Genomic DNA, 17,559 nt, shown 5'->3' with positions numbered 1-17,559 from the left:
TGATACAAATGACTGTTGCGGGCATAGTAATGAGGTATTTTGCCACCTTCCCTGCCCCAGCACTTGTTTCAAAAGATGTCAGTGATTTTGCTACTTACTTCAACCTCTCAAGTCCAGTTACTCAAAGGTATATACTCATGGTATATCTGTGTGTGGCTGGGCTATTTGCAAACTTGAATATTGACTGCACGTATAAATACTGCACCATACACAACCAGTACAGAGGCTGAGACATCTGAAGAGGAGTGGAGGAACCTGAAGTCCCATAGAGATTTATGGTGCCCCTTGTGCCTCTTCTCCTTGTGACTGACTTTTTCTCTCTGTATTTACAGGCAGCTGACTCCAGAGACTCCCTCTCTATGGCGCTCTATTCTCAGTGTTTTTCATGGCTCATTAGCAAGATTAATACGAAGATCAAAGGCAAGGAAAACTTTAAGTCTGTGGGCATCCTGGATATTTTTGGCTTCGAGAACTTTCAGGTCAGGATTTTGTCTTTTTGCAGAGTGGGTTGGTTTTGGAGATGTTGGTGCATATAGGAAAGAATTTTGGTTGGTTTGTATCCTGTTTAGGTTAGCATAGGGCATTCTGGAATTTCTCCACTGTCACTTCCCCCGAAAGCATCAAGATATATTTAGCTGCCCATTTCTGCCACCTGTATTCATGTAGGCTGATGTTCAAGGTCTGGTTTGTGACACAGACTATAAGTAGATGTGCTGTGATAGGTAATACTGAATTTTTGACTTGTATACGAATTAAATGTCCAACTTCTATGTGCACATTGTTTGTTTACATCTGGTTTGCCTTGTGTTAAGAATCCTGTGTGTAATGCTTCTGACTGCAGCTGATGAGAGATGTATGTTGAACAGCCATATAGTGACTGCTCAGATATATCAGAGAAAGCCCAGTGACCTAACACTTAGGGATTATATTTCTTTCTTCCTAAGAAGAAGAGAAATGTGATTGTCTTTAGCATCCTTTACTACCATTTAGGCCTACTGAATTAACCTTGCATGAGCTACAAAAGCTGTTCTCCTAGTGGACCTTCGCATACTGTCCTCCTCAGGTCCATCTAACACCCCTTGCCTCTGTGCTCTCTTGGCTTCATTCCAGCCCTGTCATCTTCCCCATTACTGTTATAGATTCCTTTAGAGCCCAGGGACAAGAATGTTAAGTTTTACAATTTTTGTTTCTTCTTACAGGTGAATCGTTTTGAGCAGTTTAACATTAACTATGCAAATGAGAAACTCCAGGAATATTTCAACAAACACATCTTCTCCTTGGAGCAGCTGGAGTACAACAGGTGACAAACAGAGGGAGGGGAGCCCTATTGCTTTCATGGGTGGTAGGGAGGGCATCATTCCTCCTTTCTGCTGTCCAGTCCCTACTGCTAAGGCAGAAGAGGCAGCTGGACCTTAGTGCAACTTTGACTGTAGATGTGTCTCTGTAAGCACTGTCCATGTGCTTTGCCAGCATAGGTCACTTGTCTCCAAGCAAAAGCTCTCTCCTTTGTAATATTTAGAAAGTCCAGATTCCCTTCTATCTCAGCTGAATGGGAAGATCTTGGGCTTTAACCCATCAGAACACGTGTTCACTGGCCTTATTACTGACTTCAGTAATTGTTTACCTAAGGTAGTGGTGGTGTTATGCAGATGGAATCTTGGTGTGCAGAAGGAAAGTCCCTAAAGATAGATGGTTAGATATCCAACAGCTCTTTCTGTTCTAGAGATTCCTATGCTGTGAAAAGGGCTCTTTTCCTTAGCAAGATTTAAATCAGGCTGTTTCCTGAGCTTAAAGAGCGCGGGACCTTCTGCACAGCTGTTTCTCTTCTGTGGGCTTCATATTGGATTGTGTTTTGTGAAGTACCTGGGATGCTCTAGAGTATTTCTGCTTCTAGAGAAGGCTGCTAGACAAATACTTCAGTTCTTGCTCTGAAACAGAAGCCTTTATGTTTGTGAATGAAGCAATTGAATAGGGTCAGTGAGGGCAAATGAGAGCAGCCTTGTAAAGGGAGACAGTTGAATAGGCGATTCATGAAATTCTGAAGATTACAAAACTGCAAGGCTATTTATGCACTCGCTTCTCAGGCCAATTTCACCATTGCAGGAAGCTTGTGTTAAGAATGGTATCATCATGACAAAAGACTTTTTCCTGATGGTTACACAGGAGTTTAAGTTCTGTGGCTGAACTTTGGAAAGAATAAGAGAATCTTATTATTGACTACTCATCAAGTTATTCTAGGGGGATGTGCTCAAAGTGAATCTACCAGCTCTGCTTCCTTAGGTTTAGTAAGTAGCTCCGTGTATTTCATCATTCGATTAGGCCGGGGGTCTGTGGCACTAGAGACAACTTGATTCATTTGTGATTTGATTTGTTTCAGAAAATGCCACTCCCTTCAATTCTGGAAGGTCTTCTTGCTCTTAGGAGGAATCCAAGAGGTCTTTTTGTAAAAATATATGGCCTCTCTGACACCCATTGTTGCAAAAATCTGAAACACTGTGAAATAGTATTTCTTGTCATTAAGTGGATAAGATATCCCGCTGTGGGGGATAGATAGTTCTTTCCATGCTTCAGAAATTATTCCAGTTTGTTGTTTCCAGCTGTTGCCCACAGGTTTCTGAATGCTTTGAAGCTGAAAGTATGAAGCCTAGGCTGAAGGGTTTATATACAACACCTTCACTATCTTCAAAATGCTAGCCTTCACCTGAAAGTTGTTTGTATCAGAATGTCAGTAAGTAGCTTCACACATAGCCTGTAGTCTTCCTTAGATTCCTGAGCAAAAGTTATTCCCAGGCTTCTCTGGATTCTGAAAACAGAAACAGCCTGTATTATGGAAGTGTAAGAAGGTGGTAAGAGGGAGAAAAACATGTTCAGCACAGATTTACAGAATTTCATGGATGATTTTCAAGGCATGCTTATCGCACTGCTGTACCTACATCAGCTCCCATTCTGAAAGATTCAGGGACACCCTGTAGGTCCCCTGCATGTCAGGCCAAAGCTTATCTGTGTCATCCTTCATAACTCTCCCTGAAAAGTTGCTTCTGTCTCTTCCTCTGGTGGACCTATGAATTGTGGTTCAGTCTTCTGGCAGATGTGCTTCAAGCCTGCTTTCCAGATTGGTGGGTCAGGCAGTTGGCTCTTGAAGCTGTGTAGCAAACTCCATCATCATCACCACTTGGGCTGATGGTCATGACTCCTGAAAGCGCAACTGCGAGCAACTACAATTTCTTAGTGCTTGGTGTGGAAATTGCTCAGTGACTACAAGATGAGCATCAGTCCAAATCACTGATATGGATAAGAAGGGCTGTCTCCTACTTCCATCTCCTTGTGTTACCAGTGCATTGTGTGTCCTATTCTTTTTCCTCAGCCATGGCAAAGCCTAATTCCTGCAAATCATCTTGAGTCCTGGGGCAGCTGCCATGCTCAGCTACTTCTGTTCTCCTATTCCTCAGGGCACTGGATCTTGCATTTCACATATTTGTTCTGTTTGTTCTTGACTGTCAGGGAAGGGATAAACTGGGAAGCCATTGACTGGATGGATAATGCAGAGTGCCTGGACCTTATCGAGAAGGTAAGCACTTATCTGTGACAGTTTCCAGGGATCACAGTGGGTCCTTCTGATTGTCTTGAGACCTTCCCTGGGATTTTCTGGTTTTAAAAACAGGTAGTTGCTTAGATTCTCTTCCCATCGTGACCTGGCAAAAGTATGAGCTGTTATAGCCATAGTCCTAGCTCAGGAAAGCAGATCTCTGCTCATTGTTGAGAGTAAGCTTAGGGAGGGTGTCATAGTTGTAGATAAGGAGCAGTGTTTAAGTAAAACCTTAATGTGAATTTTCTATAAATAATCTCAATTTATATTCTGCTTGCTGAATGCATTGACTGGCCAGAACTCTGCTTTCAGCTCAAGCTTTGCGGGGTATAACTCAGAGGTTATTGTTCAGTGTGCTCCAGTGCAGATCTCCAGTTCTTGGTGCTGTGTAGTTAGAGCTTTTGCTGACTGTAAAAGCCCGTCTCTTGTTTGGCTGTAGAAACTGGGTCTACTGGCTTTGGTGAATGAAGAGAGTCGATTCCCCAAAGGCACAGACAACACCCTTCTGGAAAAACTTCACAGCCAGCATATGGTAAGTAAGAAAATAACCTGGCAGGCAAATGATCAGTATGTTAGTCCCATTAGCATTTCAAAACCAAAAGTGAAGGCTTTGTTGATGTAAAATATGTGCTTTGTGCAGGAAATTTAAAATGCCTTAGGCCCAAACCTGTGAGTGTTTAGTAAGGCTGGACTGAACATAAGTAATATGTGAAGAAACCTGAAAATGGTCTCTTGTGCACACAGAGAGACAGAGTGTGCATTCTGCAGGCTGTGGGTAGAGGAGATTTGAATTTGTAGCATGGGATGGAGGTCAGATTCTGCTGGTCTGCGACGGGACACGAGGCAGCACCCCAGGCACAGGATGCGGCTGCACAGCGTGCATGGGTTTCTCCTGCCAGCTGACTCACAGGAGTCTGGCTCCAGAGCATGTCAAATCTCTGTCTCCTGGGGCTGGGGACAGCTTTTGCCTCATGACTTTTAATGAAAGCTCTCTTATTGTTCCTAATTAATTAAATTTTTCCTCCTCTTTCTTGTATGCTGAACACAGGAGTAGAAGGGCTTTTTCATGCAGGTCAGAAAGTTATCCTGCAGACACAAAAACCACAGTGAGATCACTGTAGCAATCTCTTACCCTGTCTCTGGCACAGCCAACACTCTGTTCTTCTTAATAGTAAATAGACTGAAAACAAAGCAAATTAAACCCTGTAGCAGGGACTGATGGTATAATTTACTACTTTAGTAAGAACATTGTCAGCTAATATGTTTCTTAGTCCTCTAATTCAGGCTTCATCCAAGCCTGAAAGCATACAAATGTGTATCCTTTATCTGACTTTTTTTTTTAAATTGGCATAGATGCAGATATTCTCATTTTTCATATTTGCATCTAACCTGCTAGTAATACTCATGACTAGAAATTGGACACAATAGCACTGACTTCTAGTTGGCTACTTGCATGTAGTTTTGTGGAAATATTTCCTTTCTTTAGGCTTAAATTGATGCCTTCAATTTAGTTCACTGCGGCTTTCCCTTGTATTACAGATCAAGGTATATGAGAATGCCTGTTTTACCTTTTTTATTGTTGTTGGTAGTTTGTTAACTTTTAATATAGAACTTATGAATATTTTTAACACACTACTTCTTTTGAATTTTCTTTCTGAACTGTCCCAACCTCTTCAGTTTGTCTCCAAATGGTGAAATTCCTCTTTCTTTCTGATGTTTGTCTCTGAATTCCTCTACATCTTTTCTCTATTCTTTTCTGAGATAAATAATCAGACCAGAATGCAGTTCCCTTGGTAAGAAGGTACCTGTGGTTTATTGTAAAGCAGCATGAGATCGTCAGTATTATTTTGCATTTCCTTATGTCCCACAACATTTTGGTTGCTATTTTTGGTGATTTCTGTGCATTGAGTAGCCTTTTCATTAAGCTGTTCATAGTGTCACCTCTGTCTGCTTTGAGGGGATAGCAGTTAACGTGGAACCCTAGGGAGCTTATGAGAGATGGAAGAGGCTGAGGAGCTGAAATGCAGGGAGGAATGATGAAATAGATAGTGCTCTAGGGTTTGCATTTTTTGAAGGCGAAAGTGTTTTTTGTATTAGTTAAAGTCTCTAGTGCTGGCTGGAAGAGCACTGGAAGGCATCCAGCCAGCATTGCTGGAAAGCCTGAAGGACATTCTAAGAGAACAAGCCCTCTTCTCTGTGTTTTCTGTGGATTGCAGTAGGCTTAAGGAGGAAAAGCATAGAGCTGGGATTTAAGAGAATATGACCTCTGAGACAACTGGGGAGAGGAGCAATAGGGGAGATGGAAGAAGGAACCAGAAGTGTTGTAGGCATGGATGAAATATAAGGGATTGGTAGAAAGGAAAGGAGAGGAAGCTGCCAATCCACATGAGAGAGTCAGTAGCAGCCATGTTTGGAGTGGAAGAGAAGGAAATTTGTGGCTGGAAAAAGATGACTGTATTGGAGAAAGGGAAGAGCAAAGAAATGGGGTCAATACGAAAAGGAAAAAAGGCAATGAAAAAGTTTTCAACAGCACTAACAAATTGTCAGGGTCAGAAGCCATCCACGCAACACTGCTAAGAGAACTTGAAAGAGCTGAATTAGTAATAGTATTGTGCAACATCTTAAAATTTTCTTAGTACTTGTATCTGAAAAGGTGGGAAATTATTTTAATTTTTAGAAAGTATTCTAGGAAATTATAGGCCTGTAATCTTTACTATTGGGTAAATTCACAGAATGTAAATGGTCAGTTACCTCAGCGGAGGGAGGCCTGTAAGACTCTGTCTCATACGAGCACTGAGGTGGCAGTTTTCTGATGATTCATGGAGCAAGGCTGGACTGAGAGGGGCCTTATAAGACTGACTAGGTTATAAAATGAAGATAAAAAGCAGTGTAGATAAATGTAAAATGGTGTGCCTGAAGGAAAATAGTCCCAGTTTCACATTTGAAATGATGGGCCCTGAGCTGATTGCTGCTCTTCAGGAACAAAACCCAGACAAGGGCTGTGATGGATAGTTCCAGGGAAACATCAGCACAGTGCTCGGTAGTAATAAAGAGCCCAGATCAAGTATTAGAAATTCCTAGGAAAGAAACAGAATAAAAGCAGAAAACATTGTTATGGTACTGTATAATCCATGGATCACCTGCACCTTGAACAGTGTACACCACTGGGCCCCTCCACTCAAGAAGGGGTTATATCAGATCTGGTAAACAACAGGTCTGGGACAGCTTCAGTGTTAAGGAAAACTATGTTGAAGGGACGCTGCAATGTGGAGAAAAGATGATTTAGGGAGGATGTGATGGGTTTAAAAGTCACACATGGACCATAGAAGACAAATGGCACTAATGGGAGCAAGGCTTAAAACCAACCAGCTGTAGTTCCCTGTGCGGTTGGTTGAGAGCCTCCTGCGAAAGAACACTCTGGATGAAAGAAGTCTGCATGGGTTCAGGTGTGGAATGGATATGTATTTCAAAGACAAATCCACTTGGGGTTACTAGTTAGGAAGACCTTATGAAGATAACTGGAGTTTGAGAGAGTATTAGGATGAAAGTATCATTTACTTGCCTTGTTCTTATTCCACTCTACATAGCCACTGCTTGAGGCAGAATACTCAGCTGGATGGACTGTTGGTCTCAAGCAGCGTGGTGTTCTTACGTAGTTAACAGTTTTTACAGAACAAAGAAAGGAGGGGAAAAATGAGAGAGTAGAACAGCTAGTAAGAGAATGGAAAAATGAATATTGAAAAAAGGGAAGAGAGGAGCAAAGAAAGATGAGATACAGAGGAAGACAGGAGGTTGTTATATTTCCTTTGACAAAGAAAAGATGTGTAGGTGTTCTGCAAAGCTGCCATCTTCCCTGCATCCTGATCCTGTGTCCTGCACCACATGGTTTGTGTGGAGCCCAGTCTCCTCAGGTGTCAGACACGAAAGAATTAACATTTCATCCATGGCATGCCTGCCCAGCCTTGATTCTGCAAGCCCTTGCTCATATGAGGAATGCCTTGAAGGGGCTGGATTTTTCCATCTTATTGGAATATATTTGTAATGTAGCTGCAGATAGCTGCAGCAGATGTGGCCAGGCTCTGCAACAGCTCAGGTTCTTGCCCATCCCAGCCTTGTCATAGTCATGGCAGAGTTTCTGACTGAGCCTATTTATTCTTACACTGGCATTATAAGAATTTCTTTTCTTATATTTCTTTTTCTTTCATTTCAGAGCAACCACTACTATGTGAAGCCTCGGGTAACAGACCATCAGTTTGGCATAAGACATTATGCTGGGGAGGTAGGTGTTCATGGTGAGATGCTTGGTGTATCTTGGGCTTGAGGTCCTGGATTTTAGATTCCAAAATCAAGAATATCTCTCAGAGCTATGTTCTTCCGCACAGTGGGAGTGTGATGGGCTTAAAATAGCGTGTCATTCTCCAGTACTATATTCTCCAGCTTGGACATTTGTTTGAGTTTCTCAAGTAACTTTTGGTTTGGGGGATAAACTCCTCCTTACTTCTGTTATTCATGTTGTCTTTTCTTGGACATTCACAAACCAACAAGACCCATAGTAAATGTCACAAGGAAAAATTTGACTTTCAGGAAGGAGAAAATGCTAAATGCCTGTTACAAAAAGGAAAAGGAGTTCAAGCCTTCAAGGTTAACTGCTGTGTTTTGTTGTGGAGAGATATGGAGCAGATGGAGATGTGTCAAAGGAGGGCACCTGCATGCTACAGAAAGGGCTAATCTTGTCCTAGAATCATATCTGCTGAGCACTAGTGGCTGGGAGGTCAGGGTACTGGGTGGTATAGTTAGTATATCCTGAAGTGAATGGTGTACCTCACACCTTCCGGAGGATTTCCCCACACACACACCCCAGGCAGATCTCTGCAGCTGTTTCACTTGGCTCCTGTTTTTGAGGAGTTTTTGTGGTTTTTTTAAATTGATGGCTAAAAGCCACTTTCTTGCCGGTAACTGCAGAGCTCTGGAGCTCTTTGACCCCAAAAATTCAGATCTTGGCACATGCCTGCAGCGTTCCTGTGTAGCTCTGCTGGAGGTCTTGTATATTGGCATGTTAATGTAGAAGTGCTTAATGATTTATATGGCACTGTTCTAGTGGCTCTGTCTGCATTGCAGGTGCTATATGATGTGAGAGGCTTTCTGGAGAAGAACAGAGACACCTTTCGAGATGACATTTTAAACATGCTGAAAGACAGCAGGTATGCCTCCCTTATGCTTGTGAGTAGGCCACATCTGTTGGGTTGGACTAAGCCACGTTCATGTAATAACAGACCAAGGAAAGCAGTTGCTTTTGTCTGAGCATCAGGCATAATTCTTTATCATTCTTCTCTTTGTTCTTAAGTGTCTTGGCACAAGAAAGGAGAGCTGGAGAAGTCAGATGAGGCACAGATTTAATCAGTACTCTTGTTGTCCCAGTTTTGAAAACAGCTATAAAAGCATGACAGAAATCCCTCCAGTCAATGCTGGTTTTCTCCCTCCTCTCTTCTCCCCTTCCTCCTCTTCCTCTTACCTCCCTGTTCCAACAATGGCAAATTTGCCCCTGAATGCATCAAGGCTCTTTACCATGCTGTCAAATGCCAGTCTTTGTACAGAGGCTGCTTGTTTTCCAGGCTGCTTGTTAGTGGAGAGCTTCTGTCCTTACCCTGAGCCAGACTGAGCCCTTGCTGTGGGACTGGGCATGGCCCCTAATATTATACCCCAGTGCTGCAACATGACCCTAGAGAAATGAGCTGACTTTGACCTTGAGCAAGGTCTGGAAGACAGAGGTGGGGCCTAGTAGAAGGAGAGAGGCATTTAATAATATGGTGGACCCTAGAAGTTTTGAGTAGCAACTCTACTACATGCCTCTTAACACAGTCCATATGGAACCTTTGGGCTCCAGCATGATGACACTGTTTCCGAACTGCATCTTCTCTGAAGCCTGCTGCGGAGTCTTCACTGTGAGCAGCCCTGAGACAACCTGAGGGAGCTGAGAGTATGAGCTGCTCATAGCTGCCTTACTTGGACAGTGGCATCTGGGGAACTTTTTACACAGGGCTTAAAGCCAGAATTGTGGTCATCATTACAGAATCACAGAATCAACTAGGTTGGAAAAGACCTTGAAGATCATCCAGTCCAACCATTAACCTAACACTGCCAGTTCCCATCTACACCGTATCTCTCAGCGCTATGTCAACCCTACTCTTAAACACCTCCAGGGATGGGGACTCCACCACCTCCCTGGGCAGCCCATTCCAACGCCTAACAACCCGTTCTGTAAAGAAATACTTCCTGACATCTAGTCTAAACCTTCCCTGGCGCAACTTGAGGCCATTCCCTCTTGTCCTATCGCTTGTTACTTGGTTAAAGAGGCTCATCCCCAGCTCTCTGCAACCTCCTTTCAGACAGCTGTAGAGGGGGATGAGGTCTCCCCTCAGCCTCGTCTTCTCCAGACTAAACAACCCCAGTTCCCTCAGCCGCTCCTCGTAAGACATGAGCTCCAGACACTTCACCAGCTTCGTTGCCCTTCTCTGGACACGCTCGAGTAATTCAATGTCCTTTTTGAAGTGAGGGGCCCAAAACTGAACACAGTCATCGAGGTGCGGCCTCACCAGTGCCGAGTACAGGGGTGAGATCACTTCCCTGTCCCTGCTGGCCACGCTATTTCTGATACAGGCCAGGATGCCATTGGCCTTCTTGGCCGCCTGGGCACACTGCTGGCTCATGTTCAGCCGGCTGTCAATCAACACCCCCAGGTCCCTCTCTGACTGGCAGCTCTCCAGCCACTCCTCCCCAAGCCTGTAGCGCTGCTGGGGGTTGTTGTGGCCGAAGTGCAGCACCCGGCATTTGGCCTTATTGAACCTCATACAGTTGGCCTTAGCCCATCGCTCCAGCCTGTCCAGGTCTCTCTGCAGAGCCTCCCTACCCTCAAGCAGATCAACACTCCCACCCAGCTTGGTGTCGTCTGCAAACTTACTGAGGGTGCAGCATAATGTCCAGCATAATGGAAGGACTTAGGGTTTTTCAACAAGCCAGAAAGGGAAATTCTGCTAGAAGCAGTCATAACAATAAACTGGCACAAGCAGTGCTGGAGAACTTTGCAACTTTGTAAGAACCAGCACCCCTGTCTAAGGAGTGGCAAAATGATGGAAGATTCCCCAGAGCTGACCTACACTGAGGGTAGTTGTAGGAGTCCTCTGGCCACAGAAGGGCTGCGGTTGCAATTGCATGAGGATGTCATGGGAGCTAGGTTGGGAGGTGTGTGACAGCACACAGTCTAGCTGGAGTACATTCAAGGTAGTTTCACCTGGGGGCATAGAGCTCGAGGGAAGTGTCCTAGCCAGTGCAGAATGGAGATATTCCTATGTGTAATATCCTGCTTGACAGTGTGAGATGGGGTTTCTGGCTTTGCAGCCGAGTGTGGCATACAGGGCAACCCACAGGGTCTGGGCGGCCACATGGAAAGTATTCATTTCCTCACTGAGGTGCCCAGCTGAACTGCCTCCTGCAGCCACATTCCAGCACAGCAGGAATAAAAATGAGGTGTTTCACACTGGGACAGGTCAGTCGCTGAGAATGAGAGCCATCTTCTCACAGCTGGTGGGTGTCTTGTATCTTCTTTAATTCTTTTCTTCTCCCTTAGGCTGGATTTCATCTATGACCTTTTTGAAAGAGTCTGCAGTCGTTGCAGTGAAGAGACACTGAAGATGGGCACCCAGAGGCGCAGACCGACTGTCAGTTCCCAGTTCAGGGTAGGATGTTTTCCAAGAGAGCAGCAGGCTTCCAGGGAGGAGCAGATGGGTAAACCAAGGCCTGCAGCCAAGAGGAGTCATTCATCCTTGTTTTGTGTCCAGCACTGAAAATGTGCAGGAATGTTGTAGTGCTAAAAAAAGACAGTGCCACCGCCCCAAGGGTTTCTGTCTGGTGTAAAATGTGAGATGCTAAGACTGAGCAGGGTGGCAGAGGAAAGAACACTTTGCTAAGCATATGAAGTTCTTGAGGTTCTTTGATCTTTCATGTTGGTTTGGTGTTTCAGCTAAGTGTATGTGTCCTTTTTAGGCCACATCTTTTACAAGTATAGTGGCAATTTCAGTGAAACCTTATTGGGGGGACCTTGCAGGTATGAATCTCACCCCCCTAGATTGTCTGCAAATGTTAGTTTCACAGTTTTAGTTTCCTATATTTAAAGTTTGAGAGACTTGTAAAAATAACTCATACCATCTAGTCAGCTCTGAGAACAAGGATGGCCATGTAAACAGTGTTAAACTAACTGTGTGGGTATGTTTTGGACAGGAAAGGATCTCCTGGGTTATTGAAGTTTTGATAGGCAGAGTCAAAGGACATTAGGAATCAGAGGGCTGCATGAAGATCCTATTGCATCAAATATAGCCTGTTTCCCTCCTGTAGTGACTGATCCTTTGGGTTTTGTCTTGCTTTTCAGGATTCTCTCCATTCCCTGATGGCTACGCTTAGTACTTCCAACCCGTTCTTCATTCGCTGCATCAAACCAAATACCGAAAAGGCAAGTCTGTCTCGTATGCATGTGACACAGGCCTTCATGAGCACTCACTTGCACAAATGCCTGACAGGTGCCTCTGTCAGGGTCCAAACTGAGGATAAGAGCAGTTCCCCCTCACCTCCCCTTTTTCCTTCTAGTTTTTTCATAGTTCAGGAAAAATACACCCTCCTCCTGGTAATCAGATGAAAAGGCTGCATGCTGAGTATGATATGATACAGCCATTCCCACCTTTCTGTGCTTATGAAGCCTGGAAGGTGAACCAGGCTTGTGCAGAGCCCAGAGCCATGGTAGATGAAGCAATCACTCCTGTTTGTGGTGCCTGTAGACAATTTGTTCTGGAATGCAGGGCTTGTGCGGTAGGAAGCGTCTCCTGCAGATCCCTGGCTCTGAGGCAGAGGAGCTGGACGCTTCATGAGCAAGTCACAGTGCTTAGAGACAGGCTGGCTCTCGCTTGTATTGTGAACTGTGATGGGAGGATATGCTGCTAACTAGATTGGGTGGGGAGCTCTGAACCGAAAGTTTTCTTTGTGTGTTTTGAAACCGTGTCTGATATGGCAGAGGAAAGCCTGCTGGGGGTTTTATGCCAGGAAAGGATTTTGCAGTTTGTCTCTGGTTTGACTAGAGAGAGACTGCAAAGAGAACTGAGTCAAGAGTTCTGCATTTTGTATGTGTTAATGCATTGTACCATTGCTTTACTGCTGTGATCCAACTACGACAGCAGTCTGCAGGCTGATTTTTTCCCGGATCTGCCCAACTCCCTTTTGTCCTTTTTTCTGCACCATGCAGTGTTGTGAGGTTGCTTTCCCCTTGATCCAGACTTCCCTCTTTTCACCTGGCATACCCAAATATGCAGGGTTGACTTTCTACAGAGAAGTGGATCTACAACCTTTGACTGTCTGTGCTCAGAGAAACAGCCACTGTTAAGTCAGCAAAGAAGTAATACCAAGATCAACATTTATTCTATCTGTCTCCTTATTTGTTTTTGAATCTGGATCATTATGTAGGCGCCAAACCTCTTCAATCCAGATGTGGTGCTAAATCAGCTCCGTTATTCAGGGATGCTGGAGACAGTGAAAGTTCGGAGAGCAGGTTTCCCTATACGGCGCCTTTTCCAGGACTTTCTCAGCAGGTAATTGCTATCATTGTACCACATGCTGTAACAGCCCCAAGGTATACAATTCTATATATTTGTTCCCTCTATAACTGCTCTTACTGATATGGATCATTTGTGGGATGCTTTTCTAACCGTGCCTTTATTGCCCATATCACAGACTGATTTGGAAGATCTTTTGCAGACTTGCCTCTAGGGTAGAAGTCAGAATGGAAAAATAGCCAGACAGTCCATTTTTAATTTTTTTTTTGTAGCTTTGCCACAGATTTGCTTGTGTGATACTGTGAAACCCAGCTGGTCATAATCTGTAAAAAGAAAATATCATACGTAAAACCTTTGATCTGGCAGGCTGAAGAAAATTTTAATGGACAGTATAGTTGATGGTTAATATTGGAAAGAGTGATTACTTCTTTTCATTAGCTGCATCGAAAGGATTTCTTGAAGTTTAAGGCTAGAAGGGACACTGAACATTGCTTCCTTTGTCTCTTGGAGCGTTAAATGCCAACCCTATGCTGAACAAAATAACTTGTGTCTGATGAAAGCACATGTTTCAGAAAGACAGTTGTTCTTTACTGAAAAATGCTGTTGAGTTTGTATTTTATTACTGGGATTGCAACAATAATTGCCAGTGTGGTAGGAACAGATAAAGGTTGGGGGATGGAAATTTCCAAATTGGAAGACAAACATGAAGAAGGGAGGTCTCAGAGGAAGAAGGACTAATGGGAGGAGGATAATTAGAGTTAAAAGATTGGTGCAGGGGTGCAGGTTACTGTCATACATAATCTCATGAGATTTTGTTTGATTCTTAGGTACAAGATGCTTGTGAAGGGACCAAGTTTCTCAGACAACAGCAAAGCTGTATGTGCAGGCTTTCTTCAGACCTATGACTGCAGCAAGAAAGAATGGCAGCTGGGTAAAACCAAGGTACTTCACTGTTGTGGGGCAGGGTATGGCTTTGTTCCAGCTTCAAGGGGATGCGATTGCATCTGGTGAGATTCAAGCCAGTAGAAAGGGCAAAGTAGTGATGACATTGGACTATGCCATTGACCTGTACCATCTCAAATATCTTCCATATTACGTAACTAGAGATGTAGAAAGCTTTTTGATTTTGTCTAAACTCTTTCTCATTGACCAAGCCAGATTGATTTTGTCATGTCTGATCCAATTTAAGGGTCCAAGGAGAACAATCATGGGTGTCATTGTACGCAGCTGCAATGTGTGCCATTAACTCATGCCTCTTTTGCCAGATATTTCGCTCTGCTTGGCTAACCAAAATTCTTGCAGGAGGCAATGAGCTGCTACCCTGTATATATCTAAACTGGGAATAAGTACCTAGATCACCAGATGTGTGATAGCCTTCTGCTATGGAAACTCAGCTGATGGTTTGTGCAGTTAGCCCAGATGCTAGCATACATTTTCTAGGAAAAGGTATCCAAATGCTTCTCCCCACTTGCATAATTCAGATTTTGCTTGTTTTGGTGAATGTTTAACACTCCTCTCTCGCCTGGTATAGTCTGGATTTTGTTTCGTTTTGGTTTGGTTTGTTTTTTTTCTCCAGGCATCCAACTGGAAATGTACCCTTATCTTTCATTTAACGGGGAGGGAGTTGGGTGTTTCAGCCTGAATTTTTTCAAGCCTAGAGACAGCTTCACACAGAAATAGATGTGAGCATTGTGAGGTGTATTGCCATAGAAATCTGGGAGTGGGAAACTGTCTCTATCACAACTTTCCACATACTCCAGTAAATTCTTCAAAGAATATTCCAAGATGGGTGGTGTCCAGTGCAGACAGCATTTCTGAGTAGTGGGTATGCAGTTCATATCCAGAGCAGATGGTGGTCCATCTAAGTAACTTTTCTTGCATTTTTTGCCCTTAAGCCTTCAAAAAAGTAGTTCAGAATATTTCCAGGGTCACAATGGAACTGGAAGTGATTCTAGTGAATATTCACATTTAATTTGTCCAGGAGATCAGATAATGATATTTGTTGCTTTGAGCAATCATTTCTTAATGAGTGGATAGACTATAATGTTTCTTAGAGAGCGAGATCTCTCTCTCCTCTTATTAGAGGAGTGGTGGTAGCCCAGTTGGTAGTCTGGGCTATGAGCTCTGTGTGACAACCAAGGAAACCACTGGCTACTGCAGTGGGAAGGAGGTGTGTTAACCTGAAGTTCCTAAGGCCTTCCTTCACATGCCTCTGCTGATGTTCACGAAAGAAGGTTTTATCACTTAGCCATATTTCTGCTCTATGACTAAAGTGTTCCCCATCTTTGATTTGGGAATCTGGTGTCTCATCACTGGTCCCTGCAAACCAGGAACCATTTCAGTCATTCTTGTCCCTAGATAACCCACACTGCTTGGGCGGCTGCCAGTCTCACAGAATTTTAGTGTTAAAGCCTGTGTGGAGTGTGTGTGCGTGTGTTGCAGAGCTGCTTGTGCCTGGGAAGCTTTAGAAAGGGATGGTTAGAGCTGGTAAACATGGAGTTTGAACTTTCTTCCTAGCATGACAAGAGATGGAAGATTGCTGGGCTACAGCAAGGGCAGCAGGGAAATGCACATGAGGACCAAACTCACATGCACATACTCACCTTTTAGAGTGTAAATGGTTATAAGATATTTAGCTGAAGTCCAGGGACTACAACAGACTGACGACAAGCAGGAAATCCAGGCTGCTTTGAGCCCCTCGCAGCAATAGAATCCCTTTTCTCTTCAGTCCTCGTGTATCCTGAAGGGCTGAGTATGTCTGTCTGTTTTCACTTGCTCCTTGACCTGCACAAACAAATTCTTTTGGAAAAACAATATAGGTGGTAAATTGTGGCAAACAAAATGTGTTTGTATTTTTCCAAAACACTGGATGAGGTCTAATGTAATTTTTTTGAACAGTTCTGTCCTATAAACTGAAACTTGGCTAAAGAGCTGTATGTGGCATGTTGGTAAACAGCAGTGTCTCTGCTAGGGCACTGGTTGGTGACGGGTCTGAATATTGTGGGAAGAAAGAAATGACTAAGAATGGCAGTCTTTGTATCTCTATTTCTTTATGTCTGAGAAGGAAAATTGAAAGGAGTTGGGAAGCAGTTGAGCCATCATGTTTGGTTGTAGAAGTTATTTTATATTCAACATGGTTTGGATTAGAGATGTCTGTCCTGGTAGAGGAGAGCAGTTCTATTGATTCTAAAGAATATATTACTCCAAGACTGTCCTGGTCTGTTCCACCCTTGCTGCTATGCTGAATGGCTGCTCAGCCCCTGGCTGCTCCAAGGTGCTGTTGCCATTGCCCTGCCATTTCATTCTTCAGATGAGTTGCTTGACGTTCTTTCCCATGCTCAGATGGTAGCAAAGCCATTTCATTGCTCCCTTGGAGACCCCTCTTGCAACTCTGCTTTGTGACAGTGCCTCCAGAAAGCCTGTCCCTAGGAAAGCAGATGCCAAGGTGAGGCCGTGCAAAGTAGTGGTGCTTCCTGGTGGTCCCTTCCCTACTGCCTGTATCCAGCTGTTCTGTCTTGGTTCTGGATTACAGACTGCTTTGTCTGCATTTGTGTTTTAGCTGGTGATAGGTAACACAGGCCTGGAATACTTGGGTTGATGAAGAAAAGAGCCCTTATTTTTCCAGAGGCTTTCAGGTAAGGGTGAAGTGAAGCTACCAGCTAAGGGGCACAGAGTATAGGTCAGTCCTGGAGAGGAGGTTCCCTGTCTGCCCTTGCTGCCACTTTTGCTGTACAGGTGCAGCTCTGGGTACCCACATCGCAATTCCCAGAAATAACCTTGGCTTATGGAGTCAGGAGTAGCTACTGAAAAAGGTGTGACAGGCCAATGGGGATGTAACCTAGGAAGAAGTATAAGGGGTGGGTGAAGAGCAAGGCTTATAGAAGGGGGAATACTTCCTGCAAAATGAATGGAAGGATAATTATATCCCTAGCAATTGTTTGGAGGAGGAAGGAAAAGACTCTGTGAATTAGTGCAGGGGATTGTGAAGCTTGGGAAAGGAAATGGAGGAGGAAGGGCAGGATGATCTTTGTGTTTTTCATTAAGAATAGAGCAGCTGCTGTGCTGGCAATTGTCAAATTAATGTTTATATGAGGTATTAATATATATAAGGCAGGTTTTATCCAGTGGCATGGCAGAGATGAGGGCTTGGATGCAAACAAGCAGTGTGACGATGGAAGAGCTTGTGCTAAGGTGCCCTTGTCTTCACTGGGGATGTGCTGGGATGGAGCAGCAGCTTCGGTGCTCCTTTCCTCAGTGCACCTGCACCTTCTGCCATACTTGCCCATACCCACAACACAGATTTCCACGGCTGTTTAACACACCAATCCTTGCTTTTTGAAAGCATTCATTTCCACATTTTAAACTACTGTTTTGCAGGGC

At 44.0% G+C, this 17,559-nt stretch overlaps 1 protein-coding gene across 1 annotated transcript in view; it reads left to right on the top strand.

Moving 5' to 3' along the window:
• The window catches only part of LOC141945337 (unconventional myosin-X-like), a 97,585-nt gene that overhangs the window by 40,049 nt on the left and 39,977 nt on the right, over positions 1–17,559 (top strand). Inside the window, exons 12-21 of the mRNA XM_074873379.1 lie at positions 333–479; positions 1,200–1,300; positions 3,502–3,568; positions 4,026–4,118; positions 7,797–7,865; positions 8,705–8,787; positions 11,211–11,319; positions 12,009–12,089; positions 13,091–13,215; positions 14,007–14,121. Of these exons, the coding sequence (XP_074729480.1) occupies positions 333–479; positions 1,200–1,300; positions 3,502–3,568; positions 4,026–4,118; positions 7,797–7,865; positions 8,705–8,787; positions 11,211–11,319; positions 12,009–12,089; positions 13,091–13,215; positions 14,007–14,121 (990 nt within the window). The remainder of the gene's footprint in view (positions 1–332; positions 480–1,199; positions 1,301–3,501; positions 3,569–4,025; positions 4,119–7,796; positions 7,866–8,704; positions 8,788–11,210; positions 11,320–12,008; positions 12,090–13,090; positions 13,216–14,006; positions 14,122–17,559) is intronic.

The sequence above is a fragment of the Strix uralensis genome, chromosome 6 (genome assembly GCF_047716275.1).
Source record: "Strix uralensis isolate ZFMK-TIS-50842 chromosome 6, bStrUra1, whole genome shotgun sequence".
NCBI classification, from domain to species: Eukaryota; Metazoa; Chordata; class Aves; order Strigiformes; family Strigidae; genus Strix; species Strix uralensis.
This window is presented reverse-complemented; position numbering and strand designations above follow the sequence as displayed.